Consider the following 11,459-nt stretch of genomic DNA (forward strand, 5'->3'; position numbering starts at 1 on the left):
TTTTTTACCTTTATTGCGATTCTCTTTATAACGACTTTCCTTATTTACCAATTGTGATTTTAGTTGACTTGTTTTTTCCATATGTCAGACTCAAGTTCAACTAGCGTTTAACTGAGGAATCTTACGATTCACATTCTATCTGCACGGATTGTAGGGGACAAATTTGTTCAGAAGACTTACAATGTAATGAATGTGTAGACTAATTGATTGATTATGAAATTTAGGTCTTGAAGACTAAGCGCTGGAACCCCTCAGGATTATTCAGCGCTGTAATGAAGGTGAAATATATAAATTAATGATATGACTGATAATGAATAGGTAAATGATGATATACTAGTACAATTCAGTGTTAAAGTATGACTGTAAAAAATGAATAATGATATTAAATAGAACCAACAAAAAATAAGTATATATTAAACTTTTATATTCAAAATATATACTACAAACAGGCTAGAGATAACAGAGAAAAGCGACAGCCAGACGGATTAGTAAGTCTTCAGCTAGTCAGGGATCTCCTATTGATCATGATATTGATAATGCTAATGTCGAGATTGACGTTCCTGCTCTGTTGATACTGTACCCAGTTCTCCTGCTATGCAACCTACTCCTTTACCTGGGTCTCTCGCTTCCAAACCCAACACCACTGCCAGCTTTGAGTGTAAAATTGATAAAAGGTTCGAATTGATTGTTGAATCTATTGCGCAATTAGCCTCTTCGGATAAGGTCCTTATGGGCAATAAGAGTGATTCAGAGTGCCCTGTTACTCCTAGTGCCAGTGCAGTGTCGGCAAAGAGCCTGATTGCACCTAGTGTCAGTGATGTGTTGGTGGAGGAGGTGGCTTCCCGTCCTGCCTATTCTCCTAACCAAAGGTCAATGTCATACTCCCCTAAACCTGGGAGGAGTCAAACTGGTAGCCTAAGGGAGGTTAGTGGGGTCTGCCCTTGGGTAGTCACCCCCTCGGTTGAACCTGTTGTTGAATCCCAGGTTGCAGCCAAACCCCACTGGAAAGGCGTATCCCTGGATGTGCATCGTCTTTCATGTAGCTCGGCTGATTCTTCTCCAAGACACCAATGGCATTTTGGGGATGAATCGCGCCCTTTGAAAAGGCGTACGGGTGATGTGTCTCATTCTCCTCCAGTACCGTGTAAAAAATTCAAGAAACCTGTTTGCAGTTGTCTCCCATCTTGCAGTCACTGGGACAGTCCGGAACGTTTTCCTTTCGTTCCTCCCTTGGTAGAGAGTCAGAGAGCAGCTTCCAAGTATCCTGCTTCTCGTAAGCGCTCTTCGTCTAAGGCATCTTCTTCTGAGCATCCTCTTGCACCCGAGACTCCTCTGGCTCCCGAGAGCCCTGCAGTGTTGAAAGCTCCCTTGATTCCTGAATGCCCGTTTTCTTCTGAGTGCCCAAAATCGTCTCAACACTCACTGGCTCCTTCTCTACTGCTGCGTCAGAGCGCCCATCTTCTCTAGAGTGTCACAGAGCGCCTGAGCGCCCATCTTCGCCTGTCCACTCTTTGATTAATGGATCGCCAACTAAGATGAAGTGCCCAGTGGCGCCCAAGCTTACTTTGGCACCAAATCTTCCGTTGGCGCCAGAGCATCACCATGCTTATGCTGTCGACGCTTTGACTCCTTCGTCCGTTATTGTTCCACGAGCAGCTGGGCATTCTTCTGTGTCTCGAACTTCTGCGCCTCAGGCTTTACCCTCTTCTAGCAAGCAAGTGCCCTCTGTGGTAGACCCGATTCAGAGCAAGCTCAGACAGTATTTTGAGCCTGCTGATCATCATCACCTGTTCCCACAGGCTACAGTTCTGGAGATTTATTCGGATCTTCAGAAGAAGAATACAGAAGATCTTCTTGCCCAATCATTTAAGCGTCCTAAGGAGGTGCCCGCTCATACTTCCAGGGCAGTCTCCCCGCTGCAGACTCGGCCCTTTCGTGGCAGCAGACAAAGATCCCTGCCTAGATCCCGTTCATCCAGCAGATTCGTCTCCAGAGCCATTAAGAGATCCTCAACCCATTCTGCCTCTTGCAAGTGAGAGAGAGAGAGAGAGAGAGAGAGAGAGAGAGAGAGAGAGAGAGAGAGAGAGAGAGAGAGAGAGAGAGAGAGAGAGAGAGAGAGAGAGAGAGACCAGTGCCCTGGATTGTCAATGTTCTGACGGAAGGCTATTCTATCCCCTTCAAAGAAAAGCCACCTTTAAGCGCTCTCCAGTAACACTGTCAGCGTACTCCAAAGGCTCAAAGAAGTCTTTGGTCCTCTCAGGAGTGTCGTCCCTTCTCAAGAAGGGGGCGATAGAATTAGTAAAGAATGTGGCCTCCCCGGGGTTCTACAATCGTCTTTTTGTGATGCCCAAAGCTTCAGGGGGCTGGAGACCCGTCCTGGATGTCAGCGCATTGAATGTCTGCGTTTGGAAGACAAAGTTGAAGATGGAGACAAATCGAACTGTCGTCATCCATTCGCCAGGAAGACTGGATGACATCTATAGACATGCAGGATGTGTACTTCCATGTCCCAATACATTGGGAATCGAGGAAGTTTCTGAGGTTCGTGTTTGGAAACAAAGTGTTCCAGTTCCGCACTCTATGATTTGGGTTATCGACGGCGCCTCAAGTGTTTACCAGAGTGCCTGCTCCCTTAGCAAAATGGCTCCATCTAATGGGAATCAAAATCTCCCTTTACCTGGATGATTGGCTACTTTGGGCCTAACTGAAAGAGAAATCTTCGGGGGACCTTCAAAAGACTCTTCTCCTGGCCCAGGACCTGGGATTGATGGTCAACGTTCAAAGTCTCAGTTGATTCCATCACAACGGATTCTTTATTTAGGGATGATAATAGACTCTCAGAGTTTTCAGGTTTTTCCCTCACTGAAGAGAATACAGTCTTGCCTCAAGATAGTGCACAGATTTCTTCTCGACCAATGCTCCGCCCACGAATGGATGAGTCTTCTCGGGACGTTATCGTCCATAGAACAATTCATACTCCTGGGCAGACTTCATATGAGACCACTCCAATTCTTCTTAAGAATCAGTTGGAACAGGAAAAAATACCCAGACTCTTTCGTGTTGCGAGTAACTCCAGAGATAAAAGAGGATCCGTGTTGGTGGAGCTTAGAAGGAAGGTTGTCGCAAGGGAAATCTCTCCTTCCGTTGGACCCCAACCTACACTTCTTCTCAGATGCGTTGAACCTAGCTTGGGGAGCTCTGTTGGTAAACAAGGAAATTTCAGGGACCTGGTCTCCAGAACAAAGAAACTGGCACATAAATGTCAAGGAGTTGCAGGCAGTTCATCTGGAGTTATAATTTTTCAAAGAAGAAGTGTACAACAAGACAATCAGTGCACTCCGACTACCCTGGTGTATATAAAAAACCAAGGGGGGCCACACTCTTTCTCCCTTTACGACGCAGCAAAGGATCTTCTGCTTTGGTCAGAGCAATTTCAAGTCAAGCTTCTTACTCGCTTCATTCAGGGGAAGCTCAACGTTCTGGCAGACGAGCTAAGTCGCCGAAGACAGGTGTTACCCACGGAGTGGACTCTGGATCCTCATCTTTCCTCGGATCTTTGGAAGTTGTGGGGGACTCCGGTCATAGACCTGGTCACAACTTCCAGAAACCATCGTCTCCCTCTGTTTTGCTCGCCAGTTACAGATCCTTTAGCGTGGGCAACCAATGCCATGCTTCAGGACTGGTCAAACAGTCACCTTCACCTTTATGCGTTTCTCCCCTTCAGCATGATAAGACAGGTGATCAACAAATTCCAAACTCACCAAAATCTGTCAATGATCCTAGTGGCCCCCTTTTGGCCAACAAAGGAATGGTTCTCGGATCTTCTTGACCTCCTCGCAAACTTTCTGAGGTTGCTACCTCAAAAAACCTCATCTGCTAAAGCAACCCCACTTCTGGGGTTTTCATCAGGGATTGTCTACTTGGCCCTGACAGGATACAGACTGTCAGAAAACTTCCTAGAAAGAAGGGGTTTTCAAGATCGGCTTCGCAAGCTATTGCCAAATGAGGGCGACAGCTCTCTGATAGAGTATATCAGGCTAAGTGGACAATTTTCAGAGAATGGTGCAGGAAGCACAGAGTGTCATCTTCTCAGACATCTATAGCCGAAATAGCAGACTTTCTACTATAACTTAAGACCGACAGGAATCTGTCATCCTCGATGATCAAGGGTTATAGGGCCATGTTAAGCTCTATTTCAGACAGAGGAGAGTGGACCTTTCCTCTAACCAGGATTTATCTGATCTAATTAGATTGTTTGACACTACAAGACAGAAGGAGGTAGCAGTAGTGCCATGGAACTTGGACGTGGTCCTTAAATGGCTGTCTGGCCCCCGACTTGAGCCTATGCATTCAATTTCCCTGAGAGACGTAACTAGAAAGACCCTCTTTCTAGTCGCTTTAGTGACCGCAAAATGAATCAGTGAGGTCCATGCAATAGACAAAAGAATGGGTTTTCCCAAGGGAATGCTGTCTGTTCCTTCACTTTAGGATTTCCAGCCAAGAAGAGTCTAGTTCTAATCCATGGCCTCGTTCCTTTGCAATTAAAAGCTTTTCTGAGACTGTAGGCCCAAATGAGGAAGAGAGAGTATTGTGTTCTGTGAGAGCTCTAAGGTTTTATCTTCACAGAACATAGAAGATTTGTGGTCCTTCAAACACCTTAAGGTGTTCTGTTCAGAATCCTTCTCAGCCACTTTCAAAGAATGCCCTGGCATTCTTCCTTAGAGACCTCATCTCGGAAGCCCATTCTTCTGTTGAAGATGAGTTTTTCCAGTGTGTAAAGTGAGAGCTCATGAAATTAGGGCTGTAGCCACTTCATTGCAACTCAAGCATAACTTGTCTCTCTCCTTGATATTGCAAGCAACTTTTGGGAAATGTAAGTCTCTCTCCTCGATATTGCAAGCGACTCTTTGGAAATGTAAGTTGGTCTTTGCAACTCAATATTTGAAGGAAATTGAAACAGTTTACGATAACTGCAGAACTTTGGGTCCGTTTTCGTTGGTTGGCGTGGTGTTGGGGGAAGAAGCATAGGAAGCACTCCATCCTTCCTTTCTTCGGCTTGATTTGAGGTGGTTGAGTTTTTAAGGGAGCCTGGGGGTACAGTGTACCGGAGTGCCCTCCAGTCCTTTGTAGTTGGGCAGTGGTTTTTAACTTTTTGTGAAGTGAAGTGGCATTTATTTCATTGCAGTTTTTTCTTTACTGCGCCCTGGGCAGTATTATTACCTTTGCCAGCAACTGGAATCATCCTTGCTACAAGGTACCCACTAATATAGTAGGCGAGCCTCGGCTATACTGCCACGCCACTATACGATAAGGAGAGTGCCAATAGAGGCAGTACCTTCCTGCAGCAGCTCCCTTATCAGGTAAGGAAACAACAGGCATTTTTTAATGCTAGCAATCCTTCCTATTCTCAAATTCATTACCACTATTGATGTTCTGGGGTAGATTTGTTCATGCATCCCACCTCCTGTCAATGTGGGAATCAGCAATGTAACTACTTGGTAAGTTACTTATATAAAAATGACATTTTTATAATAAAATAATTAAGTTACTTACAAAAAATGACATTTTTATAATGAAATAATAAAGTTTTATATATATGTATTGAGAGAACAGAGACAATGTATTTTTTCGACGTGGAAATGTCGTATTTCCATTGGGTCCGCAGAAGGGACCATAAACTCACATAAATCTCTCTGCCTGTCACAACAAGTCACCAACCACAACTTCAAGAACACACAAGTACTAACGAGGCACTAAGGGAAGTCACATATGGCTGAAACCAAAGGGTCCTGCGAAGGGACAACCGGGAAGCAGAACATGGGAAGACACCCCTCACCCCCTTGCCTTCAAAGAAGTCTAAAGAATTATGCCACTCCCACAGGTCAGGCCTAGATGATTTAGCCAATCAAATGTCATTAATGCCAAAGACCTAAAGACATCCTACAAGGAGCCAATACCCAACAACCAACAGGAATTCCTTAAAACACACCTCCAAGAGTTGGAATGAAGCAAGAGGAGGAGGTGCCTCAGCAACACAGTAGCTGACCAGAATATGACGTTATGGTTGACACAAGGGGAAAATAGGAGATATAAGGACAACTACACAGAAAAGGGACAGAGTTGATAGAGAGATGATAAGAGCGGAAAAGAGAGAGAGAGTGGAGAACAATTCCAAAGTGAGGGGAAGCCGAAAAGAAACCGAAAGACAGCGCAAGAATAAGTGTGAGTGCATGATTGACTCTCAGAACATTATTCCCCTTAACCAAATGCGTTAAGTCTTTCAATCCAATATTCAAAGTCTCGAACCAGTTGACATACTACTGTATAAGGTGGAAACTGTAAGACAATAAATACAAATAAACCAGAAACAGGAACAATTAATCATTTTCCCCCCTAACCTTAAGTCTTTTTGGAATATAGTTAACTGTTTTAAAAAATCACTTGTTCCTACTTACAATAATTACCATGCCTACCCTGGACACGTTACTTTAGTGTCATGCCCTAATAAAGAGGAGAGAAGTGGGACACGGCAATATACTTAGCAAGTAATTACACGATTGGAGCCCTCCCTCCTCCCCTCACATGAACATTATGGCACAAACAAATTGAATACTTTTGCTAGTTGTTCCTCTCTTACCCAGAAGTGGGCGGGGCTAGGCACCTACAGTAGCCAAACAAAATAGCGCAACCCGCGAATTTCAAAATGTTTAGCTGCTGGTTAATAGAAACTATACCAATGTAATTACTTGGTAAGTACTGTATACTGAGAATTTGTTACTGATTTTGGTAATTATAATGACAAAATAAAATTTAATTAAAAAAATATTAGAAAAGACACTTGCAACTTGGTAAAATTAGCATATTTTTATGACTGTCTTTCGGGTTGGAAATATTCGCTTTCAACTTCCGCTGGAAGGTACAGAGAATTTTTTAAATTTTTTTTCCTTATACTATGTGCATCGGCATATCTCCGTCTTTCCATTGACCTTTTTTTTTTAAATTGGCCATCCTTAAATTTAGCCCGGTCCAGGGGTGTGCTTAATGCTGTATATATTTAGCCCTGACTGTGAGGTTACGGAGAGTGAAATTTGAACTGAATTTGGCCTGTACAGCAATAATGAAGCCTAGTTTTTTAATATGAAAGTGAAGACTTTAATTAAACAATGTACTCACAAGTTTGTAATATACTTTGCAAGTCTGCCTTCCAACTGGTAGCTATGTCAAGGAAAGCCTTAGAGCTAAGGCCTACATATCATTTTAGGTCAAGACTATATATGAATCCCAAACAAATTACAGTGAACCCCCAGATTCGCGGGGATGCGCCCCACACCCCGCGAATAGGTCAAATCCATGAATGCTTAAAACCCCTAAAAACACTTAGAACTGCCCATTTTGATAGCTTAAACCAAGAAAAACCCTGTAAGAATGCTTATACCTGAGTATTTTAATAGTTTTATCACAAAAAGTGCATTTATTCATGAAAATTATATGAAAATACAGTAATTAGTGAATCTTTCTCAGTGAAAAATACCGCAAATGGGTGAATTTTCCGCGAATGATTGCTAGATATGTTCCACAGAGAAACCCGCGAATGCGTGTCCGCAAACCATGAGAACGCGAATACGTGGGGTTTACTGTATACTGGTCACTGCAGAACATCTTTGGGACTAGTCTATGTATTTGGAGATTATCCAGTCAGTTTTGCATCCCTTTTGACTAGTACCTTCTTGGTACGAAGAATCAGTAAACATGGTAAACTTCCACATCTCTAGTTTTTTTATCATATTTAACATAACTTTCAGAAGTTAAAATCATTCCTTCAATGTTTCTTCATATGTAGGCTCACTTGAGCCTTTTCTCACCAATATTACAATAACAGAGTTATTCTGTTTTTTACTCACTACCTATTTTCATTAAATTTTGATAATTCTAACTTTCATCTACTTGATTCTATTGTTTCTCTACACAGTTTAGTCTTTAACTGACCTTTATTTATTTTTTCCCATACTGGGCTGCTTTCCCTTGTGGACCTGTCTCACTTAGATTATAGTCAAACCAAAGTGACTACAAACAGGGCTGTCATTAGGTGTGTTGCCAACGTCGTTCCAGACTTATAATTCAACTCAAGTTAATATTCCTCCCTCAACTCAGAGTTCTTTAGTCCAGTCATAATATCCCACTTATCCCATCCCTGGGCTGCCCAGAGGCAAGAGACTGCTGCAGAGCTAGTTTAATTTGATTGAGGAGTCAAAAACAATACAGTACTTCTTGTTTTTTTTTATCTCATTGTATCATTTACTTTAATTAGTGAGTCTGGGCTTGATTTTAGGCATTTAAATACTTCATTCTTGGAGGATTACAAACTAGACCATCCTTATCCTACCCTATGATGAAAACAATTCAATTCATGAATTCAATTCATCATTTAGTGTAATTTTTTTTAACCACATACACATTATCCTTCATTATGTTTGTCACTGTTGGAGATCTTTTCCTTCTTTCATATTTGAAAATGTGATTTTCAAATTTGTCTCTGCTGTTTTTTCCCTTTCCTTCCATATATGATATGTTGTAGTTCTGCATTGCTTAGTTACAGCAATTGTGCACTGAACTGCTTGATCAAAGATATGCATAGTGGTTTTATTTTCTTTTCCCACTTACAGTGGAGGGCATTACAAATCACTTCTTGGGTCTGAGCACTTAACTGATGCAGTAGGAAACCTTCCACTTCACATTTTCACAGTTAGGTACACAAAACAATCAAGTCCAACTGCTTACCCTTTCAGATCTGGTATACAGATGTGGCAATGTGTCTTGGTCAAGATTTTATGAATAAAATCTTGGAAAAGCAGGAATGTTTCAAACATACTACATGTTCACTGTCATTTTGGTCTGACTGTAGAAGTGTTAGGTTCCTAAAACTAACCACTTCTTCTTTGGTGATGATCAACAAGATGTTTCTGTCTTTTCTTAGGTCCATTCACATCTTCAGTGAAGAGAATTTTATCAGCATTTCCTTTAAAAGTAGCCTAGGGCCATTCATTTTCTTACAATTTATAAAATGATAACTACAGAAACATCGAAACAACCTCAAAAACTTATCGCCACTTCTTATCAACTTCTATCTTTTCTTCTCTTTTCCTTGGTAGAAACCAAAAAAAGTTGTCATTCAAATACTTTACACTGAAAAATAAGGTCAGGAACACAATACTGAAAAAGCAGGAGCAAAACGGTGAACAATCACGAAAGATATGGAACCTAAAATAAAGTACAGAATGAGAAGGCCATTTATCATTAGTAATGTATGTGTCTCAATTTATCATTAGTAATGTACATGCCTCAGAGTGCCAGGGTGTATTTAGGACCAATAAGTCACTACCACAACAATGCAACTCACACCTCATCTCCCCGTTCTTAGCTCACATCAAAGTTAATACCAGAAATGGTCAAATGATGTCATTTTGGAGTCTTTTCTACAGGGATTATGGGGAGTAAATGAATGTTATGTATTATCTGATAAAAATATGAAGGCTTCCATCATTTTCTAAGTCCAATGTTGCTGTTTCAATGATGTTTCTATTCATGTTCTTTGACACTAGAGGTGATAGGTTGTTGTAATGCATGCACTATTCACAAGCACTTATATGGCACCTTGTTGAGTTTTCTATTACTTAATAGTTAACTGTATTTCCAATCCATTAAAAATTCTTACATTTTTATACTAAAATCCTCTCTCCTATACGACAACTAGCCTGAAAGAATCAATTACTAGGACTGGGTATGGGTCAAGAAGAATTGTTTACCTTTTACCTGTGTATCTGCCAACTCAAGATAAGGAATATGCTGTATGCAATCCTAAGAGGGAGACAGGTCTCAGGGGTATTCCCCTTGCCAGTAAGCCCAGTGTGAAAAATACATCAAGATGAATTCCAGTATTTTACTTTACTTATTATCTGTAGGGGTGTGTGTGGGGGACTGGGGGGCAGTTCAGTCTGTGCCTTGCTCCTAGACACCCAAAGGCCCACCCCAAAGCCCTAGGTTTACTTAGATCTGGAAAAAGTAGGTTAGGATTAAGCATTTAAAGTCAGATTAAGAGGGAGGAGCAGGGCTATGTATGGCCCACGCACCCTGTGTGCAGGTTAGGTTAGGATGCATCACTGCAACTGTCCATGCAACATTTTCATGCCTTTTGAATCTTTTAGTGGATGTTACTGTAACTACAAATAAACGTTGCACTTTTTCATCAGATCATGTTATCATTTCTACATTCAATAACTTTCTGACAGGTGCACTTGCATTAGTTTTCGGAATTTCCCCAGCCAAAAGCCCCGACTTCCCATTGGGACCCTTCATAACAGTTGGATGTGGGGAAGAATAAGACAAAAAGTTATTTGTACCAATGTTCAAAATCCGAAAATCACAAGATAACCAACAGTTATACAGTTTATTCATTTGGCTATGTAATAAAATATCAAAGTACTAGCCTACCATCTAATCTGCTTATGCAGCTGGACTAGTAAATAGAATGATAGCCTACAGGCACCAAAGAACTGACGGCCTAACTAGGGCCTACAAAGTTAGACCAACACTAACACTAAGCACGGTACTGGGAGTTATATGGCAGTCATTTCCAAACAAACTCTGATAAACATATGCATCCTCCAAGCAGTTACATAACAATGACGTCTCCGGAAAGATTTGGAGAGCCATTTGCCGTTGCTGACATGCAGAAAATGGATGAAGCAGTTGGGCAAGCAAATTTACAATTTTCCTTACTCAGTTATTGTTTACGAGTGTTTCTAATGACAGGTCTAAAGTGCACTCTACATATTAAAGATACATGGCAACAGCAAATTTATAAGGTCAATCATTGCAAGGTCAATTAGCAATGGCAATCTCATCAGCTGATCATGCAAAGGAAAACAAATCAAAACAAGTTTGATTTTCAATTCAATGCGAACACAAACTACGAGACAAATGACAACAGCTGATACATGAAAGCCCACTGGAAGTCGTCCCACCTTTGATGTTACATGAGAATTAAGTCTGGAGGTTAATCGTAGCATTTTAATGCCTCAACCGGTAAATCTTCCCACCAAGCGGAGGAGGCAGACGATCCCACCGCAACCACCGTCACTTCCGTATTTTCTACCTCACGCGATTCGAAGATTCATTTCTCGTATTGTTTTTCATTCTTTCCTTGTGATCGAGTGACAATGAATGCTCAATTATGCACGGCATTTACGGGTTGATCTAATTAGCAAAATAAAGAATGTATGCGTAATTAATTCAACACACATAATAACAAGTCTAAATTAGAATTATCCTCCATTATTTAGTGAAGAAGTGAGTACTGTATATCTTAGTTAGAAAGAACTAGTAGGAGAGAAGGAAAGTTAAGAATTATGGCTTACTAAGCTGGAAATTGGGCCAACTGGCTTAACAAAAAAGAGAGAAAT

General features: G+C 41.4%; 1 protein-coding gene across 5 annotated transcripts in view; it reads right to left on the reverse strand.

The window, feature by feature from the left end:
- Positions 1–11,197, reverse strand: part of Mitofilin (inner membrane mitochondrial protein mitofilin) — a 54,497-nt gene extending 43,300 nt beyond the window's left edge. For 3 of the 5 annotated variants that reach the window (XM_067104197.1, XM_067104198.1, XM_067104194.1), the window contains exon 1: positions 11,022–11,176. In XM_067104197.1, coding sequence (XP_066960298.1) covers positions 11,022–11,066 — 45 coding nt within the window. In that variant the 5' untranslated portion in view covers positions 11,067–11,176. Of the gene's footprint in view, positions 1–11,021 lie in introns of all 5 variants that reach the window. The other 2 variants (XM_067104196.1, XM_067104195.1) reach the window with 2 other exon arrangements.
- Positions 11,198–11,459: the final 262 nt, after the last annotated feature.

This window comes from Macrobrachium rosenbergii, chromosome 5 (assembly GCF_040412425.1).
Source record: "Macrobrachium rosenbergii isolate ZJJX-2024 chromosome 5, ASM4041242v1, whole genome shotgun sequence".
Lineage (NCBI taxonomy): Eukaryota > Metazoa > Arthropoda > Malacostraca > Decapoda > Palaemonidae > Macrobrachium > Macrobrachium rosenbergii.